We start from the raw sequence: 25,399 nt of genomic DNA, 5'->3' as shown, positions 1-25,399 counted from the left end.
AGTGTGTGAGTTTTGTTTGCAGGGATATTGTGAGGGGAGGGGGAGGGTTGCCTCTGTGTGTGTGGGGGCAATCAAGGAAAAACATGATTAAAGCACAGAAGTATGAGAAAGATAGCAAATTGGCCTCCATTTTTAGGTGTGTGTACTAAGCCTGACCATGTAGGTCAGAGGATGAAGTAGTGGGTGCGCTATCAGACAGAACCGGGTTTGAGCTCAAGCTCCATTACTTTATGGATGTATAAACACAAGCGATTTATTTCATATCTGTGAGCCTTGGTTTCCCCTCAGTTCTAAGATGATGGCGATGATGACGATGAAGCTGATGATGGTGGTGGTAGTAATAACACTCAAGTATTCTTCAGTTTCCTTCTTGCTTCTTGACTGGGAAATATGTCATTTCTTTTGCTTCCAGCTACGCGTAGATGCAAGAGAAGTTAATTCTGCCAGACCTCTGGGACCTTCTTGAACCACAGATGTCTGGGTCTGGAGGTTGGCTGTTTAAGCCGGAGTTGCTTCTTTTTTTTTTTTTTTTTTTTTTTAAATATTTTTATTGATTTCAGAGAGGAAGGGGGAGAGAGAAAGACAGAGAGAGAGAGAGAGAGAGAGAGAGAGAGAGAGAGAGAGAGAGAGAGAGAGAAGCATCAGTGATGAGAAAGAATCACTGATCGGTTGCCTCCTGCATGCCCCTCATTGGGGACTGAGCCCACAATCCAGGCATATGCCCTTGACCGGAATCGAACCTGGGACCCTTCAGTCCCCAGACCGACGCTCTATCCACTGAACCAAACCAGCCAGGGCCGGAGTTGCTTCTTATGTCAACCCCAGATGGTACATATGTTGGCAAGAGCTCTGGGTTCCTATAACTCACCTAAGCAGTGATAGTGTATTTTTAAAGTCTTTTTTTTTTTTTTTTTTTTTTTTTAAAAAATATATTTTATTGACTTTTCACAGAGAGGAAGGGAGAGAGATAGAAAGTCAGAAACATCGATGAGAGAGAAACATCGATCAGCTGCCTCCTGCACATCCCCCACTGGGGATGTGCCCGCAACCCAGGTACATGCCCTTGACCGGAATCGAACCTGGGACCCCTCAGTCCGCAGGCCGACGCTCTATCCACTGAGCCAAACCGGTTTCGGCTAAAGTCTTTTTTTTTTTAAAAAAATATGTTTTTATTGATTTTTAGAGAGAGAGGAAGGGAGAGGGAGAGGGAGATAGAAATATGGATGAGAGAGAAACCTCGTGAATCAGCTGCCTCCTGCACATCCCCCATTGGGGATCAAGCCCGAAACCCAGGCATGCGCCCTGATTGGTGACTGGTTGGTTCCTGGGTCGATGCTCAGCCATTGAGCAACATTGGCCAGGCTCAAGGTCTTTCCATGACAGAAACCTGCAAATGAAAGATGCTAAGGAGAAGGAACAGAATCTGTCCTTGGATGAATGTGCCATCCATCATCCCTGAGCGTGCAGGTTTTATTTTCATATATATTTCCTGGGCAGGTTGCTTTTCAGATCCAGAACAAGTTCAAGGCAATGCAAGCACTTACCTGAAATGGTAGGGGGTCTTAGTGTTTCAGAGCTGAAGGGACCTTACAAAGCAGGACTTTACACTCCTTACTCAGCAAAGGAAGGAGCTGAGTCTAGAGAAGGAAGTTAATGAGAAAGAGAATCAGAGCAGAGCCCCAAATCAGGTCATCTGAGGGTAGAGGTCAAGAGAGAACAACAGGAAAACAGAGCCCGGGTTCTCTTTCCTATTATGCTTAGCCATCCACAGCTAATTTTTACAGGCACGTGAAATCCCTCTTAGGCCCCTCAACAGCTTCCTCTGAAGAATCCTGTAGGATTTCCCCTGCTGGCTCCCAAAACCCAGGCCCAGTGAAGGCTGCTCTTATTTAGCCTGCGGCCGCTGCTCTCCTGACCTGGACAGAATCTGACTGTGGCTTCCCTCCCCATCCTGGGGGCAGCAGATGGCACTGAGGAATGGAGCCCAGCTGGCATGCAGTAGGCTCTGGGGAGAGGAAATGGCCTTGTGGGATAGCCTGCTCTGGGCAGAGTGCTGGGCCCAGGGATGGGGCGGGAGAGGTCACAGCAATGTCAGAAACTCCTGACCTTGGCCCTGAAGAGTGCAAGGGACTCAGCTCCCCCCCTACCCCCCAATGATAATAAGTGATGAATGCATCCTACCCATGGTCAATAAAAGGGCCATGGATTAAATGCAGACCCTTAAAGCAATGTAAAAGCAATAGCTTAAAAAATTCAAGTAATAACCCTAGCTGGTTTGGCTCAGTGGACAGAGCATCGGGCTGTGGACTGAAGGGTCCTGAGTTCGATTCCCGGTCAGGGCACATGCCTGGGTTGCAGGCTCGATCCCCGATTGGGGCGTGCAGGAGGCAGCCGATCCATGATTCTCTCTCATCATTGATGTTCTCTCTCCCTCTCCCTCTCCCTTCCTCTCCGGAATCAATAAAAATATTTTTTAAAAATTGAAATAATAGAAGATAAACTCTAGAGGAACAATGAGCCCAGGCCGGTTTGGTTCAGTGGATAGAGTGTCGGCCTGCAGACTGAAGGGTCCCAGGTTCGATTCTGGTCAAGGGCACATACCTCAGTTGCAGGCTCAGTTACTTGTGGGAGACGATCAATTGATGTGTCTCTCACATCGATGTTTCTCTCTCTCTGTTTCCCCCCTTCCCTTCCACTCTGTCTAAAGATCAATGGAAAGAAATATCTTCAGGTGAGGATTAACAACAACCAAAAAAGAGGAACCATGACAAGGTGCTGAAAGGGTCAGAAGCAGCGTGGAAGGTGGGATGCTGAGCCATGTTCTCCTCTCACTCCCCACGATGGGTGACTTTTTCTTCTTCTTTGGGTGGTGCCAGCCAGTCTCTGGCAAGAGAAGCTGTGCTGGACTCCAGTCCTCACATCACAGGATTGGTGGCCTCCTGTTTTCCCAGTGGCCTCAGTTTCCTCATCTGTGAAATGGCCACAATCAGATCTACTTTCTGGGCTTATTGAGGGGCATTTGTCAAAGAGATAACGGTTGTCTAGTGCTTAGTGGGGTACATGGCACTCAATAGGTGCTTCCCCACTAGACTGAAGCTTCCTGAGAGCTGAGAGCTTGTCTACCACAGTAGCTCTGGTGTCTAACACAGTCCCCGGCGCACAGTAGGTGTTCCTGTTAGTCATTAAACTTGGCGCACCTTAAAGAAACCTGCATATTTCAAAGAAGAAATGCTGTAACCCTGGATTGGAGAAGGAGAAAGGTGGAGGAATGTGGAGACCGTGGGGTGCTGGAGTTTTCATTGATCAGCTCACCTAAAAAGGGTTACGGAGCAAGAATTTGCAAAAGAAGGCGGGGGTGCTTCACGTTCCTAATGTGCTTGGGATTGCTCTATATTTGGACGAGGACTCTCGTCTGAGGGTTAATCCTCTTTGTCCCGGTCATCATCGAGGGGATTAACTGCCTTAAACTCCAAGCCTCACGGGCCCTGACAATGTGAGCTTTGCGTTGCCAAGGCCCAGGGCTTCCAGGAATCAATTTCTATCGATCCAACACACAGGGCTCCTTTGTTGTTATTTAATCCCAGCCCCTTAATACTGTTGAGGGGAGGTCATCTATTTCTTGTGGCAGATTTGTGATCAGAACCCCTATTTCCACCGTGGAGTCCCCCCCCCCCCCCCCCCCGCTCTGTGCTCGTCTTCAGGGAAGGGTCCGAGGGGAGGAGTTTGACTTAGTGGGAGCACTCCGGGACTGACGTTCATGCCACGTGTCTTCTGGGGAGTCTCTGTCTGTGAAAAGTCCAGCCTGCTCCCTGGCTGACAGATGGGCTATTTAGAAACACCCCCAAAGGGGCTGAGAGCCCCAACTGTTTTCTGGGTTTGTGTGCTCAGCGTAAGATTCACGTTCTGGAATGGGAGAGATCTGCCTGGCCCATTCCTGAGGTCAGCCCGACTATGAGTCCCATCTGGAGTGAGGGAAGGGCAGTTCCTCAAAGGAAAACGGAGGACTCCTTAGCAAATGAAAGGGTCAGGGTTGCTGGGTGGGCCAAGCCCACAGGCAGTCCACCCCACACGGAGCTGGCTTCCCTTACGGAAATGATATTACAAAGTGTTAGCTTCGTTGGTGTCCAAGACTTTGAAAAGTCTGGCTGTATTTCCATCTTTCCTTCCTTTCATTTCTAAAGGGGTTCCAATTTTCATAACCCTGTCCTTGCTTGGCCTAACCTTGCCATTTTAAAGAATTAATATCTGCAAAATTCAAAGATTGAGTCCCTGCTCCTCCTTAAATCCCTTTCACATCTACTTACTCAGCAGATATTTCTTAAGATATATTTTTATTGATTTCAGAGAGGAAAGGAGAGGGAGAGATAGAAACATCAATGATGAGAGAGAATCATCCGTAGACTGCCTCCTGCATGCCCCCCTGGATTGAGCCTGCAATCCGGGCATGCGCCCTGACAGGGAATCAAATCAGTGACCTCCTGGTTCATGGGTCTACATTCATCCCCTGAGCCACACAGGCTGGGCTCAGCAGATATTTCTTTCTTTCTTTTTTAAAAAAATTATTTTATTGATTTTTTACAGAGAGGAAGGGAGAGGGATAGAGAGTTAGAAACATCGATCAGCTGCCTCCTGCACACCCCCTACTGTGGATGTGCCTGCAACCAAGGTACATGCCCTTGACCGGAATCGAACCTGGGACTCTTCAGTCCGCAGGCCGACGCTCTATCCAGTGAGCCAAACCGGCTAGCGCAGCAGATATTTCTTGACTGCCCACTGTGGGAGGCATTGGAGTGAGTGGTAACTAAGGAAGACACGGCCCTTGCCTCATAATTGCTAGCTTATGTCTCACTTGGAGACCTGTAAGCGCCATTGCTGCCCATCAGGGATACCAACGTCGGTTCAAGAGAAATCAACTTCGGTCAGTCGTTGAATCACACTGACGAGTTATTCTGCCAAAGAACATAGCATTGCCTTCTCCCTGTGCATAGAACATCTTGCAAGTTGAAGAGAGAAAAAAAAAATCCATCTTGGGTCTGAACTGCTTGCTGCTCTGCTCTCTGGAGCGCGTGGGTGGCCTTCATCTGCAGGCTGTGAATGGGGCCTGGCAGCCTCGCCTGCTTTGTTTGTGTGCTGGTGTTTGAACACCGGACAGCGTGTTGCTTTGCTATTATCAGGTTATTTGTATAATCCCAGCAGCTGGCAACTGGGAAATAATATAATATTCAAAAGAAAAATCCAGAGATATTTGCTTAGAGAGAATAAAAATAGGCAGAGAATGACATGTGCGGTTGCAAGGCTGTGCAGAGCGGTGGATGGCTGACTGCACTTGACAAAGGCTGGCTGGGTTCCTTGGTAGAATTCCCCACGGGACTTCCCCTGCTCGCAGTTCAGAGAAGGGTCATGCATTCTGGAAAGGAAGCCTGTCTCATTCTTTTTGTTGTTGTTATTAATCTTCACCCGAGGGTATTTTTCCATTGGTTTTTTTAGAGAGAGTGGAAGGGAGGGAGAGAGAGACACATCGATGTGAGAGAGACACAGGTACATACATACCCTTGACGGGAATTGAACCTGGGACCCTTCAGTCTGTGGGCTGACACTCTGTCTACTGAGCCAAACCGGCTAAGGCCTGTCTCATTCCTTTTGCACACACTGACAGAGCTGGAAAATGGCCTCAGCCCTTGGGATCTGCTCAGGTTGTGCTGACAGAGGGCTCATAAGTGCCATCATGGCCTTAGCCCAAGGCCGGCACCCGAGTACAGTACAGACTTAGAAGACCACAGAGCTGCCCCTTTCTCCCCTTCCGTTTTATGTTCCGTGGTGGTTAAAGTATAGACTCTGGAATCAGATTATTAGAGTGGAAACTTATCTCCTTCCTTTACCAAATATGCTTAAATATTCTGTTCCTCATTTTCTTTATCTGTAAAACAAAGGTAATATTAATCATGGTCTATATGAGATAGTTGTTAAGAGAAACAAGTTGAGATTTATTCAGTGTTCAACAAAAGGTTGGGCATATAGCAAGCAAGTGTATTAGTTAGCTATTACTGCATCATTATCATAATGCTGTGTAACAAGCAGCCCCAAATATCTCAGTGGCTCCACAATAGACATTATTTATCTCACAGCCAACTGGGGACATTTTTCTTCATGTTGCAGGGCAGGTTTAGGTCTGTTCCACGTGTCTCTTATCCAGCTACTAGGGACATTTTCTCATAGTAAATGATAGGAGGCCTTAAAAGATGCCAGACTATACTGGCACATTTAAAGCCTCTGTGCACATCGTGTTTGCTCCGTTCACTGCCCAAAGTCAATAACCTGGCCAAACCCAAAATCAATGAGAGGGGAAGTATACTCCTCACAGTAGGAAGCATTGCATTGTTATGTGGCCCAGAATGTGGATTATAGTCATATTACTTGGGGGAGAAGAATTGGAACTGATAATCTGATCTACCAAAGCAAATTAACTAGGTAACAGGATGGGACTTTTCTGTTGTCTGAGAATGGGCATTCAGAGCATAAATCTGAAAATAAGATGGCTTAGGTACTCTGCTTTTATATATATACTAGAGGCCCAATGCACAAAATTCATACAAGGGGCTTGGCCCTCGCAGCCCCGGTTTCACCTGGAAGGACGTTTGGCTGTCTGGTCTAATTAGCATATTACACTTTTATTATTATAGATTGGTTTTAGAGAGGACAGGAGAGGGGGCGAGATAGAAACATCAATGATGAGAGAGAATCATTGATTGGCTGCCTCCTGTACTCCCTCTCCCCCCAACTGGGGATCAAGCCCAAAACCCAGGCACATGCCTTGACTGGGAATCAAACCATGACCTCCTGGTTCATAGGTTGATGCTCAACCATGAGCCACACCAGCCTGGCCTGACTTCTCTCTCTCTCTCTCTCTCTCTCTCTCTCTCTCTCTCTCTCTCTCTTTTTTAAATCCTCACCCGAGAGTATTTTTCCATTGTGTTTTTTAGAGAGTGGAGGAGAGAGGGAAAGACAGAGAGAAATATCGATGTGAGAGAAACACATTGATTGGTTGCCTTCTGCATGTACACAGACCAGGGCCTGGGCCGTAGGGGAGCCTGCAACCGAGGTACATGCCCTTGATTGGAATCAAACCCGGGACCTTTCGGTCTACAGGCCAACGCTCTATCCACTTAGCCAAACTGACTAGGGCCTGATTTCTCTTATAGCTCCTTCGCTCCTCCCTTCAGCTCTATTTGATGGCCTCCCAAACTTTCTGCACTAGGAGGCTATGCCTGCAGGGGGTGGTGGCGGAGAGGGGGTGGTGGCATGCTGGCTGATCCGCTTGGGGCTCCAGCTTTTACTCTTAATCCCCAGCTTCTGTCTGGCAGGCAGCAGATGGAATCCTCTGCAGGATGCTCAGCCAAGTTAGCCCACTTTTTTAGACTAAATCGGGGTCCAAAATACATACATAAAACGCTGGCACCGAGCATAGTGTTGCAGTGAGCAAAGGGTTGGCATTTCTGGGGAAACAAGCTTTTCCCAAGGGTAAGAGCTATCTTTTTTTTAATATATATATATATATATATATATTCTATTGATTTCTTACAGAGAGGAAGGGAGAGAGATAGAGAGTTAGAAACATCGATGAGAGAGAAACATCGATCAGCCGCCTCCTGCACACCTCCCACTGGGGATGTGCCCGCAACCAAGGTACATGCCCTTGACCGCAATCGAACCTGGGACCCTTCAGTCCGAAGCTCTATCCACTGAGCCAAACCGGCTACGGCTAGAGCTATCTTAAAAAAAAAAAAAAGATGCATCTTTCCCTAATTTGACAATCCCTTAGCTCTCCGGGAGGGATTACGTGGCTCAAGTGGACAAGGAAAGGAGGTGCCGGAGGTTTTATCATTTGAGATGCGAGTACAACGCTATGGCGAGAATTCATTTGTTCTCACGCGGAAATCTGGGCCACTTGGTGACCTGCCTGAATTTAGCAAGTGACAAAGTTCCCTCCTGGCTCTGGTTGTTGTAAACTAATATAATACACACATTGAGACTTATTCGAAGCCTTGCATTTGCAGGGGGATTTGAAATTACCCAAATTTATTAGTTTAATTAGTGAGTATTTAAAGCCAAAACTCTATAGAGATGGGGCTGGGAAATGAAATTTGTTAAAGAAACTGCCGGTGCTTGTCATCTGTAGCCAAGGGCTGAAACCCAGGGACGGAGTAAACCTTCAATTTTGATATCTATTTCTGTTGTTTTTATTTGTCTTCTAGCGTTACTCACAGTTCTTGGGTAGAATCTGCCTTTATTCCTGTCTTTCATGTCCATTATGTTCTCTCATAATTTTACTGTTTTATATTTTTCTTGGCTTGTGGGAGATGGGTGAACCAAACAGAGCACCCACGACCTGGAAGAGAAGAGAAGAGAGAGGATTTGACTTAAAAATAGAAGCAAATGATGCACAGGGCAGTTTGGCTCAGCGGTCAGAGCATCGGCTGGTGGACCCGAGGGTCCAGGTTTTGATTCCGATCAAGGGCATGTACTTCGGTTGCAGGCTGGATCCCCCTCCCTGGTCTGGGTGGGTGCAGGGGGCAACCAATCGATGTGTCTCTCTCACGTCGATGTTCCTCTCTCTCTGTCTCTCCTCTCCCTTCCACTCTCTCTAAAAATCAATGGGAAAAATATCCTTGGGTGAGGATTAATAACAACAACATAGAAGCAAATGAGAGCAGAACATCAGCTCTCTTGAACCACGTGGGTCCCCATTCCAACTGGGATCAGTTCCTCTATGCCACTCCCCACCCTTCTGCATCCACCTCAAGAAAGCATCAAAGAAGCATCTATTTATAGTAATCCTATTTTTTAAAGTAACGCTTGTCCATTGTCTCCAGGAGTCTGACTACAAAAACTATTCCCAGTGTCTATCCAGTCCCCACCAGGCAAACGCCCACTATGTCAGGTCCTAGAAATAGATTTCCCATGAGGCCAGGGGTGTTGTGGACGCAGGTAAGACAAGCACAGAGCCTGAATCAGAGGAGCAGTTGCTCAAACATGTCCTTTCTCCCTCCGTTAAGACTTACATCATGATGCTCACAGATAAGGGTCCCTGGACATCCTCCTGGGCATTCCGCTGGGAAAGCAGGAGTGCCTGGGATTCATTTCCCCGTCGGAAGGAATCGTCTTTAACGTCTTTAACGGCTCAGCTTTCTCCTGCTGGGCCCACTTTGCTCCATCCTTATGCCTCTGGGCCCCTTGGGCAGCGTCCCCTGCTTGCTCTCCGCCAGCACACTTCCTGCAGAGCTGGCTCTGCTCCCTCGCCATCCTTTCTGCTGTTCTAGCTGCATGTTTTGTCTCCCTGAGTCATTTCACAAAAATGGATGCCCCAGTTAAGCTGTTTTGCATCGGGGCCTCATCTTCTCCAGCCTTTTGTCTGTTTTTCGTCCTGTACTTTTATTTTATTTTTTATTTTTTTAAAAATATATTTTATTGATTTTTTACAGAGAGGAAGGGAGAGAGATAGAGAGTTAGAAACATCGATGAGAGAGAAACATCAATCAGCTGCCTCCTGCACATCTCCCACCGGGGATGTGCCCGCAACCCAGGTACACGCCCCCAACCAGAATCGAACCCGGGACCCTTCAGTCCGCAGGCCGACGCTCTATCCACTGAGCCAAACCGGTTCCGGCATGTCCTGTACTTTTAAAAAAATACATATTTATTGATTTCAGAAAGAAGAGAGAGGGAGAGAGAGAGAGAAACATCAATGATGAGAGAGGATCACTGATCGGCTGCCTCTTGCACATCCCACACTGGGGACCGAGCCCACAGCCTGGGCATGTGCCCTGACTGGGAATCGAACTGTGACCTCGTGGTTCATAGGTCGATGCTTAACCACTGAGCCACGCCAGCCGGGCTCGTCCTGCACTTTCCAACAGATACATGGAAATAAGAGCTCGAGGGAGGGCCATAAAACCAGAGTAGCGGCATTTGTGGACTAGGAATAGCCTAGAAAGTCAAGATCCGTGCAGCGTATGCTCATGGGCCCCCCTGCACACTGTGCTATTTGGGGGACCCGATTGGGAGCGATTTGCATGTGTCGGATGCCACTTGTTTGCCTACCATTTTCTAAGGAGTAGACTGCGTTTGCTCTTTCCAACAAATTCCTGCGGGGTGGGAGGTATGATATCCGCCTTGTAGAAAAGCGAAGTCACTCAGAGTTGGTGCGTGGCTGCCATCCAGGCCTTTGGACTCGCCATCCATTGCTCTTTGCTTTCTCGGGGATGTCCTCTCTGAAGGTCTCCAGAGATGAGGAAGGAGAGAGTAACTGGGAATAGGCTGGATTTGCTGGGTAAGCAATCTCCAGGGGAGACAGTCCTGACCTCTGAGCATTCTTACTGTGTGCCCCCTAAAAGTCTCTAAGTTACCCCTTTACCTGGAAATTCCCTGTGCCCATGTAGAGAACTGTGGCCCAGAGAGGTGCCCAGAAGATGTGCATGGGGGAAAATGGGGTGCATTGTGTTGCTCTGAAAGCCACCCCATTGCGAGGTGTTCAGTTTTGCCAGTTCAGAGGAGATGATGTAAATCCTCGGGAAATAATTTATCCATGTGACCTTGTGCCCCTCCTGATGGGACAATCATCAGGGTGGGCAAACGGTGTTTCGGCTTGCCGGGACTGGTTTGCTATTCTTATCACATTCATTAAGTGATCAAAACGTTATTTATTAAGATTTACACGAAACCTCCCAGTTTCAGGGCCCATCTGTTCCTGCTATTTATTCCCTCAGGGAAGTCACGAATCTGCCATTTGTGATTTTACAGTTTTTCGTATCTTCCAGTGGTGTTTCCTCTGCGAGGCTAGGATACGTGACTGTCCACACGGGACTCTTGGGGGGCGGGGGGGAGGGGGGACCGTGGAGCCAATGCACCTCCTTCCTCAGAAAGTGAGAAACCCTCCATTGAATGTCAGGACGAGCAGCCAAGTCCTGGTGGGAAAAACGAGCATTCTCACCCCACAAAACAGAGATTTTCTAGGCCCACAGAGGGATCAGGGACTTTTTTTTAAGTCGTGCGTCAGCTTTCTGATGTCCAGAGGTGCCAGAAATATCTGTTCTTGAGAGTGTATTCGTTTTCTAGGGCTCACAGAGCCAAATTCCACTGACTGGGGTGGCTTCACAGAAGTTGGCTCTCCTATTTCGGGAGGCTAGAGGTCCAAGATCAAGGTGCCAGCAGGTGGGTTTTCCTCTGAGGCCTCTCTCGTTGGCTTGCAGATGGCGTCCTGCTGACGCCTCTTCACAGGCCATCCCTCTGTGTGTGCATGTCCCGGATGTCTCTTTGTGTATCCGAATCTCTTCTTAGAAGGACCTCAGTGAGACTGGGTTGGGGGCAGCCCTAAGGTCCTCAATTCAACATAATCACCTGTTTGTTTGTTTTTTAAACTTTTAAAAAATATATTTCTTTATTGATTTCAGAGAGGAAGGGAGAAGGAGAGAGAGATAGAAACATCCATGATGAGAGAGAATCATTGATCGTCTGCCTCCTGCACGCCCCCTACGGGGGATCGAGCCCGCAACCCAGGCATGTGCCCTTGGCCAGAATCGAACCTGGGACCCTTCAGTCCGCAGGCTGACGTTCTATCCACTGAGCCAAACTGGCTGGGGCATCACCTGGGCCCCATCTCCAAATAAAGTCCCATTCGGAGGCACTGGGGGTGGTTAGGACTTCAACGTGGATGCTCGACTTTCTCTTTAGGGGGAAAAAAAATGGTGGAAGAGATGGTGTGGGGAGCGTGGGCGGGGAGTGTAAGCATTTCTGGGACGTTCTAACTAAGGGGCAGAGGCCGGGCAGTAAACAGATGCGCTGCGCCCTTGGTGAGGCCATTGGAGAAGCAGCTCATTAGGCTGTGCCCTCTGTTGAGGCTGCTGGGGAGACGCTCTGTTCGCCAGACGCGCGTACCCGCGACGCTGTCCAGCAGTTCTTGCATCCTCTGGCAGAAAGGCCCTTTTTTTCTTTTGAACAAATAGCCTCTTGGATGAGAAATAAAATACATACCCCAGAGGAATGACAGACACAGGATGGGCCCAAGGACAGCCCAGAAGGGTGTGTGGATGGGGAGGGAGCTGAGACGCCAGAGGGGAGGTTGGGTAAGGCGAGGGGAGGAGGGAGCGAGGCATTTGGCCTAAGCCTTCTGCTGGGCTCCAGCACGATGCTTTTATCAGCAAAGTTCCGATTTTGACTCCTGCATATTGGGGTGCAGAAATAGTCCCAGGCGATAACCAGGATTTCTGTGTTCCCTCTGCCAAGCTTAACGGATTCAGGAGCTTTTCTCTTCTTTCCCTCTTTATAAGCCTTGAAATGACATGTCATTTATGGGCTGTGAGGAGACTTGGGAGGAGGTAGGGAATAATGACATCTGCAGAGAAAAGCATCCCCCAGGTATTCCAGCATATTCCACGGGGACAAAGGAGCCCACAGCTGTGAGCACTTACCTTTCTCAGGTTGATCCCAACGGCTCAAAGCAAACCCGAGATTGGGCAGCCCCTGGGTCCCCACCCTCTGGGGACAGATGCCAGCACCAGGCCTACGCGTGTCTGGCAAAGATTGCCAGCCCCTCCCGGGCGATGTTTCAAACCCTCCCACCCATGAGTCATCCTCAGAGGCTGTTCTCTGAGAAGGTGGGACGTGAGAGCAGGAGGAAGTGTCAGATTGCAAAAGCTGTTCTGTTCTTTCCTTGAAAATTCACTTTGCAGCTTGGAGGTGGGGATTTTTTTTTTTTTTTTTTTCTGCAGAAGTCGGAGCAAGTGAGTGGCCCAGGGAATGATCCAGGGTCTGGACCCCTCTCCCCCACCCCCCTCCCCAGTTGAATGTGAGAATGTTATATTGTCATGTGCAAGTCTGTTCAGCTGGTTTTCAAACAGGGGTCAAAGAATCATTGTGACAGTGTATGTGAGATCCTTGGGGTCAGGTCATTTTATAAATATTTATTGTGCCTGACAGTAGTTAGCTCACACATATAGAAATGAGTATGTTGAAAGTATTAACCCTCAAGATAATTATAATTATTGGCAAAGTAAATATAATAGTTTCCTCTTATCACCCAGCTGGCATGGCTCAGTGGTTGAGCATTGAGCTATGAACCAGGAGGTCATGGTTCAATTCCTGGGCAGGGCACATGCCTGGGTTGTGGGCTTGATCCCCAGTAAGGGGCGTGCAGGAGGCAGCTGATCAATGATTCTCTCTCATCATGGATGTTTCTATCTCTCCCTCCCTCTCACTTTCTCTGAAATAAATATAAAATATATATTTAAAATGGTATTTAGTTCCACTCTTATTCTGATCTAATTCACTACAGAACCATTTCTGATAAAAATAAAGTTTAGGATATATTCTTATATTTTTATAGCCTGCAATTTGGTATGACTCTACATTAGTTTCCTCTCTCTCTCTCTCTCTCTCTCTCTCTCGGGCAGTGACAACTGGTGACATTGCCTATATTTCCTTCTTGGACAAGATAGAGTACGGAGCTGCTTGTAAAATATCTGGTTGCACATCTCTTTGTAATGAAAAAATGTCATTTACTCCAGTAATAGTTCTTTTTTAAAAAAAATATTTTTATTGATTTCAGAGAAGAAGGAAGAGGGAAAGAGAGATAGAAACATCAATGATGAGAGAAATCATTGATGGGCTGCCTCCTGCATGCCCCACACTGGGGATCGAGCCCGCAACCCAGGCACGTGCCCTTGGCCAGAATCGAACCGGGGACCCTTCAGTCCAAAGGCCGACGCTCTACCCACTGAGCCAAACCGGCTAGGGCTCCAGTAGTACTTCTTGACAATGCCAGCAGACCATACACATTTCACTTGGATGAAGCCGGATAATGTTATACACAGGCAGGAACTGGCCAGAGGGACCAAGGTGAGATTCTTAGCTGATATATTTAGTTTAGAAAATGGAACAGTAAACACAGAGCTGAGGTGGTTTGGGAATATAGTATGCTTAAATACATGTTTCCTTGGCATGCTTTAAGCAGAAAAAGAAAACTCAGAGATTTGGGTGGTAAATGTATATTTTCTGGCCATGGTGAGTACACGCCCGAGATGTCTCGAGTTCTTGAGTTGAAGCTTTCATGGATTTTTTTTTAAAGCATTGACTAGCCCTGGTCAGTTTTCTTTTCAGTGGTTAGAGTATTGGCCTGTGGACCAGAGAGTCATGGGTTCGATTCCTATTCAAGGGCACATACCTGGGTTGCAGGTTCAATCCCTAGCTCCGGTCAGGACACGAGCAAGAGGCAACCAATCAATGCCTCTCTCACATTGAAGTTTCTCTCTCCCTCTCTCCCTTTCTTCTTTCTCTAAAAATCAATGGAAATATATCCCCAGTTGAGGATTAACAACAACAACAATAACAACAAAAAGCATCAGCTCATTCTTTCCTAAATAGATGGAACTGGCGGTAAACAATGGAAAAAAAATGCTAGGAAAATGGCATGCAGTCTTTCCTTCCTCCTTGATATATAAGCCCTACTTAATAATGGATGCGCACATCTTTTCTAATGGCGAGCGGCTTTTCCTCAGGGAGCTGTAACGTGGGCAAGGCCGAGAGAGAGGTTCTGACCCGTGGCCAGCTCCAAGGCCACTAAACCTTTTGCTTCTCAGCAGAGGAGTATCTCTCAGGCGAAGACACCAGAGAGAGAGATGCTGCCCTCCTCTACTTTCCTCTCTTTATTCTGGGATGCGGAGTCTTCTTTGGCAGCCGGCCTGTTCCTCATTTTTTTTTTTTTTTTTAAATGGGAAGCCACTATAATGAACACCTCAAGCCTGTTTCTGCTGGGTTAATTAATGTGCATACAGGAGGCTACTGTTTTCCCTGAAGCTGTGATGAATAGGACGGCTTTTCATGGGAAGCGCCTAGAGCTTTAGTAGATGTAACAGTTGGCTCTGGGATCCATTCACACTGCAGAAAAACACACAACCAATCCTGCTTGATAAAGTCTACCAGGCTCTAGGTCAGCGGTTCTCAACCTGTGGGTCGCGACCCCTTTGGCGGTCGAACGACCCTTTCACAGGGGTCGCCTAAGACCATCCTGCATAGCAGATATTTACATGATGATTCATCACAGTAGCAACATGACAGTGATGAAGTAGCCACGAAAATAATTTTATGGTTGGGTCACAACATGAGGAACTGTATTTAAAGGGCCAGAAGGTTGAGAACCACTGCTCTAGGGTGCAAAGAGTGGTCCCCAGCTTGCTCAGGGCATTCAGTGGGGCTTTGAGGATGATGAGGACAGTGCAAGAGATCTATCCACTGAAATCACTCAGGTCTGAGTTTAATGCCACTACGCATGTAGTGTAAAGCACATAGTAAGTAGTTCACAAGAATAACTTTAAAAAATCCATGTTTATTGATTTCAGAGAGCACAGGAGAGGGAGAGGGAGAGAAACATCAATGATGAGAGAGAATCATTGACTGGCTGCCTCCTGCACGCCCCACACTGGGGATGGAGCCTGCAGCCTGGGCATGTGCCCTGACCACGGAATCAAACCGTGACCTCCTGGTTCATAGGCCAATGCTCAAGCACTGAGCCATGCCAGCTGGGCCACAAGAGTAACTTTATATCATTATTTCTGAGCACAGACACATTGGGTGTTTGGACTTTTTTTTTAAGAAAAATATTTTTTTATTCATTTTTAGAGAAAGATTGAGAAACATCAATAAGAGAGAAACATCATCGATCGGCTGCCCCCTGACCAGGAATCGGGAATCAAACCAGTGACCTCTTGGTTCCTGGGTCAGTGCTCAACCGCTGAGCCACACTAGCCAGGTTGTTTGGACTTCTGAGCTGGTGGGAGTACGAGGCTGGTGGCATATGGGGTCTTGAATGTCTGGGCCGGGCTGCCTTTTCTGCCGCTGCAGTAACTCTGGCAACAGCCTAGCTCTGTGCAATAAATTGCAGTTGCTGCCGGTTGCTTTCCACTGCCCTGGTCTGCTGGGTTGGGTCATGCATCAAGTTGGCAGCTAATTTTCCCCGAGCTTGTGCTGGGAATGGGACTCAGAGGCTGTGCCCACAGTCATAAAGCACACAGATTCCGCTTAAATGGCCATCATCTCTCCTCTTGATGTCCATGGATTGCTGCGGCTTTCCTGAGAGCCGTCGCTTGCTCTCACGAAAAATCCTGTGCTTCCCCCATACAGACCAGGTTCGTGGTTTTGTGCGCTCTCTTTTCTCTGGGCATTTCGACAAAACTCAGTGAATTAGCAATGTTCCCGTGAGTGTTTTCAAGTGCTTGGGTGTTGCTCTGGCTGCTCTGGCTCAGTTGGTTGAGCATCGTCCCATACACGGAGAGGTTGTAGGTTCGATTCCCAGTTAGGGCCCAGGTTGCAGGCTGGATCCCCAGTGAGGGACATGAAGGAGGCAACTGATGGATATTTCTCTCTCTCATCAATACTTCTTTCTCTTCTTTCCCCCTCTCTGAAATTGATAAAAGCATATTTTAAAAAGCTAAAAAAAAAAATAAAGTGCTTCGCTGTTTGTGACTCTACCTTGCTCCATGGATTAAAAATGGAGATGACTTAATCCACCCCCTCTTTGAACTGTCTTTTCAGAATAGCAATCTGATTGCCCTGACTGGAAATCGAACCGTGAACTTCTGGTTCACAGGTCTACGCTCCACCACTGAGACACGCACGTCAGGCAATATAGTATCTTTTCAACAGGACCAGCAATTAAATAAGCCCTGATGGATTTTTTTTTGAAGGGGGGGGGCAAGCTGTTATCTAGGGTGTTAAGCAAGTTGTGAAAACAAGACATGTTGAAATGATGAGCAGATGAAAATGTCAACGTTTTCAAAGGCCAGGAAGAAAATTCAATTTGTGTTCCATCCTGTCCTTGGCAAATAGCCATTTTCCTCCCCCTCTGTTTTCCTGTTAATCACAAGTGAATGTGGGTGTGGCTTCTTTACCTCTTTGATCTGTTGGCTCGTTGCCTTTCACGCAGCTTTGGGACTGGGCTTTCATTTCCTTTGTCTTCTGGATGAATGTCTGGGCGATTGCACAGCACAGTGATTGTGAAGTGCAATAAAAGTGATTCAACGGTAGGACTGAGTCTATGGGGAAGGCTAGAAGACATTCTTTTTCTTTTTTTTTAAATATATTTTTTATTGATTTCAGAGAGGAAGGGAGAATAGCTTCACAGGGTGATCTGATCATAAATTCCTAACTGGGCAGGCCGTGGTGGGTAGTCATGCCCCATGCCTATTGGTTTTTAAAAATATATATATTTTTATTAATTTCAGAGAGGAAGGAAGAGGGAGAGAGTGAGAGAAACATCAATGATGAGAGAGAAACATCGATCGGCTGCCTTCTGTACACTCCTTATTGGGGATGTGCCTATAACCAAGGTACATGCCCTTGACTGGAATCGAACCTGGGACCCTTCAGTCCGCAGGCTGACGCTCTATCCACTGAGCCAAACAGGTTAGGGCTGATCATAGCTATTTGTTAGCTAACTTTTAGCCTTCAGCTCTCATCTCAAAGGCCACCTCCTTAGGGACGTCTTTCTTGAGGACTACTAGGTAAAGTCCTTGGTAAGTTACTGTAAATGATGCCTTCTTCTTGGCTTCTATAGGATTACCTATTTGTAATATGTCTGCTGCCTGGACTATGGATTCCATGAGGGCAGGATCTCTCTAGCCTTGTCCGGTGCCTGGCACCCCGTAGGTGTTCAATAGAGGCTGTTGAATGCGTAAACAAACATTAAGCAGTAGCACAAGTCTTAGGGCCCCTGGATATACAGATGAATGACAATTCTCCGTGACAGTTTCCAAACTTGACAGCTCTGTATTCTCTGAGCCTGGTTCATGGTTAACTGCTATCTAACAGAATTGTGGCTTTCCCCCTTCACAAACGGCATTTTTAAAGGTGGTAGAGGAACTCCTTAAAATCAAAGACCCAGACGAAACCTGTTTGGCTCAGTGGATAGAGCGTTGGCCTGCGGACTGAAGGGTCCCAGGTTCGATTCCGGTCAAGGGCATGTACCTTGGTTGCGGGCAAATCCCCAGTGGGGGATGTGCAGGAGGCAGCTGATTGATGTTTCTCTCTCATCGATGTTTCTAACTCTCTATCTCTCTCCCTTCCTCTCTGTAAAAAAATCAATAAAATATATTAAAAAAAAATCAAAGACCCAAAGAGATGGTCCTGTCCTCTGAGAACAGGCAGTTGGACTAGTTTATCCAGGTATGACTCTGTGCTGACCCATCGTACGTGATGCCCCTGCGGTCAGTGGCACACACGTGAGAGATGGCCCAGCCGGACGTATCGCTCAGTGTGGTGGCTCAGAATCACCAAAGCTGACCAGCCCCCAAGGGAATTAAGTTCATGGTCATGGCCTTCAGCATCAGCAGTGCTATCATCGATGGAACTGATTCAGGTTTCCTCATCTTATTTCAGACTCTTGAAATAGGAATGTCTAGATTTCGAACTTGTTGAGGTCCCTTCTATTCAATTATTCATGTATTACATACACTCAGTAAATATTAATTGAGCCCTTGCTGTGTGCCTGCCGCAATGTGAGGCACTAAATTTAGCGCAGGACGTGAAGCACAGCAGGTCTTCCATCACAATGGCGCTTAGATGGATGGTCACATTGTCATGGGAGGTTTCCAAGAGGAGGGACTTGAACTTGCTTTAAATCAGCCCTAGGAGAAGCAGCCTCCTCTCTCAAGCCTGTTTCTCTCAACTGGATTTATTTTGAAGTGTCAGTGTGTTCTTAGTTTGAATGCATTTTTAAAATCAGAAGGCCGATCAAAGGTGGCTCTAGACAATCTTACATTTGAGATGTGTAAGTATTTCAAAATGAAAGAAGAAAGTGCAAAATTTCAGTGTTTATTTAAGGTCTTAAAAATGCCTATAATGTAAATATACATACATACACGCTCCCCTCTTTCAATCTATCTTTCAAGATAGATTGCAGAGACTTATAATCCAGCTTGAACTAAATTCTTTCTGGTTCTAAGAGACCAGATGCTATGAATTTTCCTACATTACTTTAAAAATAACCCAATAAGTGTTCAACCATAACTCCCACGTGGAAAAAGTGACAGATGACAACCCCTCTTCTCAGAGAAGTAACAACCTCAAGATGGTCGTCAAATGGATTATTCCACTTGTCCATTATTTATGTAATTGGTTAATCGGGTGAGTCATTATTTAAAGATAAGGAGCTAAAATAAAACTTAAAAAAAAGCCTTAGGCTACTCAGAAGCAGTGCTTAAAGGAAGATAACAATACCTAGGTTAAGACAGTCCCAGATGCTACAGGATTCTTATCCCCAAGGTTGTGGGACAATCCCGTGATGTCAGTTCTAACCAAGGAAAGGCTTGGTGAGAATCTGAATGGTTCATGATATGAGATTTTACTATTGAAGGAAGTGGGGCTGCACATTAGAGGCAGAGAGAGAGGTATCCTATATAATAAAAGGCTAATATGCAAATTGACCGAAGAGTGGAACGACCAGTCGCTATGACGTGCGCTGACCACCAGGGGACAGATGCTCAATGAAGAAGCTGGGCTCACGTCTGGCAAGCACAGCAGCAGCGGTGGCAGGAGCCTCTCCTGCCTCTGCAGCAGCGCTAAGGATGTCCAACTTCGTGGAGCAGGCCTAAGCCGTCAGTTAGACATCCCCTGAGGGCTCCTGGACTGCCAGAGGGTGCAGGCCGGGCTGAGGGACCCCCCCCACCCCAGTGCACGAATTTCGTGCACTGGGCCTCTAGGAAATGTATATTTACATTATAGGCATTTTTAAGACCTTAAATCTAAAAGTATATTAGGTTGAACTGTATGAAAATTTTTGTTCAACTTTCAAGCAATTTATTCCACTGTGGATACCAAAGTACAGTTTTGTAGGGAAGAACATGGGTTCTGAGTCACATTTCCGGGTTCGTACCTGGGCAACCTCGTTGATTTGCTACATGTTCTTCGGCAAGTTGTTTAGTTTTTCAGCGCTTTTGTTTTCTCACGTGAAAAATGGGGATGATAGTGATTCCCACCTCCGAAGCTTAAGAATTAAAGAATGCTCGTAAAATGCTTAGCACAATGCTTGGCACATAGTGACTTTTCAATACATGCTACCCATTAGCACCTTACCTGGGCATCATGAGCAATGGATGTCAGATGTTGTGGGATTTGATGGGTTAGTGCAGTGGTCGGCAAACTCATTAGTCAACAGAGCCAAATATCAACAGTATAACGATTGAAATTTCTTTTGAGAGCCAAATTTTTTAAACTTAAACTATATAGGTAGGGACATTGTTATTCACTTAATTAGGGTCTTCCTAAGCTGGCCTTTGCTAAAAACGTCCTCAATCTGAGGGGTCGACCTCAGCGAACGTACCCCCACTTCTTCTAACGCCACTTCTTCAAAATAGACTCGCCCAGGCCGAAAACCGACTTCTGCGCATGGGCCACGAAGTTTCAATCTCACTGTATGTGTGCGCCCGCACGTGGCATTTTGTGGAAGAGCCACACTCAAGGGGCCAAAGAGCCGCAGTTTGCCGACCACAGGGTTAGTGTTACTGTTAGTGTTAATGTTAGGGTTAGGTTTATTCCTTGGGAGGGAAAATTGGCTTTGGTAATGCTCTCTAAAATACCCCTTTCTTGATCTTGTATGCATATATGCATGGCCCATGGACACAGACAGTGGGGTGGTGAGGGCCTGGGGCAGGTGCGGGTTGGAGGCGGCCAATGGGGGAAAGGGGGGACATATGTAATACTTTCAACAATAAAGAATTATTTAAAAACTAAAAATATTTTATCTTAAAAAATAATAAAATATCCCTTTCTTTAAGCATTTCCCCAAGGTCCTGCTCTTGGAGCCTACACTGACTTCTGATCCATCACCCCAGGACTTTCTGTTCCCCAGTTTTTCTCTTCTTTAGTTTGTTTTTTTCCATTACTGGTCAGGTGCTTCTTTGTGAGCTTGAAAAGTGCCGACTCATGACTTATTCGCTACTTCAAAGCCATATGTTCCATTTTATCATTGGCATCCAACTTATCTATCTGACCTTCACCACTTTATGCAAAATTCAAGCAGTCAGAAGCAAACACCTTTCATCTCCTCACATGTTTGCTTAAAAGCTCAAAGTCAAAATGTCACCACGGCATCTTAAGATTTCTCAGACTATTTTGCATAAGAGAACAGACATATACACTGGATCTATTAACGTCAGGATAATAAAATTATTCCGAGTCCACTTTGATGACAATAAATATTCATAAAAGTTTCTTTCATTTTAAAAGAGATCTGATATTGGAAATTATTCTATCCTGTCCCCGGAGCTTTCTTTTGAAACAGATGTTCCGTCCATCCAGTTGAATGTTAACTCAAAGACATATCAGAAAAAAAACAACCCAACAAAAAAACCCTCTTTGAAATCAAATTTATTTTGATTTAAAAAAATATTTTTATTGATTTCCGAGAGGAAGGGAAAGGGAGAGAGAGAAACATTAATGATGAGAGAGAATCATTCATTGGTTGCCTCCTGCACGAACCCACCTGGGGATTCAGCCCCCAACCCCGGCATGTGCCCTGACCAGGAATCGAACCGTGACCTCCTGGTTCATAGGTTGACACTCAATCACTGAGCTACGCTGGCCGGGCTGTTTCATTCTTATACAAGATTTGACCCCTTTTATGGGTGAATCAACACTTCCAAGGGCTTCTCTGACCCTGTTCTTTCTCCCCTTATTCTTTGTCTCACTGATTCAGTCCTCATTCATTCACCATGGATCTGAATGTCTCATCAAGATTTCCTACACCTTCCACATGAAGCACTGGCGTTAGTAAAATATTTACTAGTAATTCTGAGAGTGTTTGTTAGAGTTTTAGCAGTTTGTAATCCTCTTCCCTTTCTCTTTGTACTTCCAGGGCATAACCTTCAGTAACAGAACGAATCAGGCCACTCAGCAAGCTGCCAGTTCCTGCCAGCACCTTGTTGAGGAGCCCAGCTGGACCCATTTCTAATCAACATCTCCCCCACGCCCCCCACGCCCACCCCCCCACAACATCTCTGGGTCACTGAAGGAAACTAGACCAGAATTTGAAAATTTTCAGACTTCCAATAGACATTGTGTGCAAAAGGATACTTAAGTTGCCTTGCACAAATCTGCTCTAATTGAGGGACATAGCGGGGAGAATACAGGTGTTATTTTTACCTAAGAAGTCACACAAGCACATTCTCCATTTAAACCTCTGCACACAGAATGGATGATGGTTATTGAAACAGCCCGAACCTCTACCACGGTGCACAAGATATAGCTTGAGAGGTGACCAGGCAGTCGCGGAACCAAGGAATGGATGCTTATAAATATCAGGACAATTATGAGGGCTATGCCCACACGGATGGTTATTATCCCGGCAATGAGTCCAACCCAGAGGAGGATGCACAGAGTGATGTTACCGAAGGCCATGATGAGGAGGATGAGATCTACGAGGGGGAGTACCAGGGCATCCCTCACCCAGATGATGTCAAGGCCAAGAAGACCAAGATGGCGTCCTCCAGGGAGGATGACCTTCGGGGCCAGGCGGACCTGATAGCTGAAAGGATGGAAGATGAGGAGGAGTTGGCTCATCAGTATGAGACCATCATGGATGAGTGTGGCCACGGGCGCTTCCAGTGGATCCTGTTTTTCGTCTTGGGTTTGGCCCTGATGGCTGATGGGGTGGAGGTGTTTGTGGTGAGTTTTGCCCTGCCTAGTGCAGAGAAGGACATGTGTCTGTCCAGTTCCAAGAAAGGAATGCTTGGTAAGTGGAAATTTCCAAAGATCATTCTCTTCCTGGCATTAAAATATGAAGGGGGAAGAACAGTAAATTTATGTAGCACCTGTCGCTGTTAGGCATCTTAAATCTGTCATCATATCCTTTCAGCATTATCATTTGACACACAATTTGCCATGACGGTGTTTTTTATCTTAGAGAAATTAATTAATTGGTTCACATTTAGACGGCTAATGAGTACTGGAGCTTGGAATTCAGTTTTGTTTGATTCTCAAGCTCTTAGTTCTTTTGTTGTTGTTGTTGTTAATCCACACCCGAGGATATTTTTCCATTGATTTTTAGAGGAAGTGGACGGGAGAGGGAGAGACACACAGAGAGAAACATCGATGTGAGAGAAAGACATCAGCTGGTTGCCTCTCGTATGTGCCCTTGACTGGAATCAAACCTGCGACCCTTCAGTCCTCGGGTCGGCACTCTACCCACTGAGCAGAACTGGCTAGGGCAAGCTCTTAGTTCCTTTTCCAAATCTTGTGCCCTCCTTGAGAGTCTGAGTTCTCTGTCCTTCATATTTATATATACATATTTTTTATTAATTTCAGAGAGGAAGGGAGAGGGAGATAGAGATAGAAACATCCATGATGAGAGAGAATCATTGATTGGCTGCCTTCTGCATGCCCCTTACTGGAGACTGAGTCTGCAACTGGGCATGTGTCCTAACCGGGAATCAAACCGTGACCTCCTGGTTCATAGGTCAATGCTCAACCACTGAGCCATGCCGGCCGGGCTCTCTCTCTTTCATATTAAACCATTTTCCATATCCAAGTGACAAATACGTTTTGTGAGTGGCAGGCCAAGGTCTCTTCCACTCTGTGCTTTCCTCTGTGTCCTTCCAGAATCCACTCTCCTGCTGGTTTCTCTTGTATGCAAGTCTGAGTAGGCCCAATGCCCACATGTCTTGGGGATAGATGCTGGGCTGAGCACACCCACGGAGCCCCTGCAGGCAGTTGAGAGTCATGTGGTGAAGCGCAGATGGATTCTGCAGGGTGGAGGCCCAGCTTGCAAATCAATGAGATGAGCACCCTCAGAGCCAGCATCAGCCATCAGGTCTTGATGCAGCGAGGATTTTGTGAAATTTGAGGAAGGAATGTGGCAGAGAAGAGATTCATCAGCATATGGACAAGGATTTGTCCTGGTCATTCAATGTCCTGCAAAACCCATTCGTTCTCCAAATGTAGAGGCTGTGCCATGGATCCGTTAGCAAACATACAGTTATTGAAAGCTTACTAGGAGTCAGGTTCAGACTCAAGACTGAAATCTACTTAATGGCCCTCAAGAACTAAAAATCTATCTAGCAACTGTTTATTCATTTAACACGTATTTGCTACTTGTATTCCATATGCTCATCTCTGTGTCCAGCCCCTGGGGAGAAAATAAGGAACTAGATAGACACAATCCTTGCCTCTCAGCGAGCTTACGTAGAGCAAACATGTGAGACGAACACAGAGACTTAGTACAGGCTATGAAATACCTGTGCTATTCTGGTCCCCAGTACTTGCTTTCCAGCAGTGGTGGCAAACTGTTTTGTAAAAACCCGGATAGTAAATATGGTAGGCGTTGAGGGCCCAGATGGTCTCTGTCACCACTAATCAACTCTGCCTCTGTAGCACAAAAGCAGCCTTAGACAATAGGTAAACAAGTGGGCGTACCTGTGTTCTAATAAAACTTTATTTACAGAAAAAGACAATGGGTAGGATTTATCCTATAGGCTGGAGTTTGCTAGCCTCTGATACAGAGTCATTACAAATAAAATTAAGATACAAAATTTTTAAATCTCCATAATTATCCCTGGAGGGAAAAGACATGGAATATACACAACCAGAAGAAATGACTTGAGAAGCAAGGCTGTCAACCGGAGCTTTTAAACACCAACATAATTTTAGTAGTTTTTTGGGTATTGTTTGTTTATTTATTTTTAATCCCCATCCCAGGATATTTTTTCTTTTTTGTCTTTTTTTTTTTTTTTTTTTTTTTTTTTTTAGAACAGCATCCTAGTATGGGATTAGGTGCAACAGAGCCCTCTTGTGGAAATTCTGAGAACAGCATGATAGTGTGGGATTAGGTGCAATAAGGTTTTTAAACAATGAGCACTTTTTAAAACAGTAATTATTACTGTTCTCAAACACTTTCATACACAAAACACACTCCTTAAAACAAGAATTCCAACTGCTCTGCTTTCCTAAACAATAAGCACCTCTTAAGTCAAGAACACAGTGTTTTCAAACACTTTTCTACACAATGCCCTCTCTTTAAAACCAGGAGTCTACGTGTTTTGAAACACTTTCTTACGCAACGCGTAGCTTTTTAAAACATGAAAATGGGAGTGTTCCAGACAGAGTTAGCTAGTAGTGTTTATGAATATATTGTTTATGTGCTATCATAGAGTAATACATGCTTTATCTATTGGTAAGATGGTCCGCACTTTGAAGGAATACATAGATTAACCCAGGGTGTGGAAAGCTATTAACTTCAGTGAAATACTGTAATATAATTTCATTTACTTGGGGAGCTTGCTGGAGCATTCATAACACAATTAGGATATGTATCATTTAGTAATTATAACTATGGTGAAGCAGTTTACTGAAATCCAATGCG

At 46.1% G+C, this 25,399-nt stretch overlaps 1 protein-coding gene across 1 annotated transcript in view; it reads left to right on the top strand.

Annotated features, from left to right (window-relative positions):
- Positions 1 to 25,399, top strand: part of SV2B (synaptic vesicle glycoprotein 2B) — a 50,232-nt gene that overhangs the window by 6,661 nt on the left and 18,172 nt on the right. Inside the window, exon 2 of the mRNA XM_036355838.1 lies at positions 21,899 to 22,774. Within this exon, the coding sequence (XP_036211731.1) occupies positions 22,324 to 22,774 (451 nt within the window). The 5' untranslated portion in view covers positions 21,899 to 22,323. The remainder of the gene's footprint in view (positions 1 to 21,898; positions 22,775 to 25,399) is intronic.

The sequence above is a fragment of the Myotis myotis genome, unplaced genomic scaffold (genome assembly GCF_014108235.1).
Source record: "Myotis myotis isolate mMyoMyo1 unplaced genomic scaffold, mMyoMyo1.p scaffold_m19_p_23, whole genome shotgun sequence".
Lineage (NCBI taxonomy): Eukaryota > Metazoa > Chordata > Mammalia > Chiroptera > Vespertilionidae > Myotis > Myotis myotis.
Note: the sequence above shows the minus strand (reverse complement) of the source record. Positions and strands in the feature narration are given on the sequence as shown.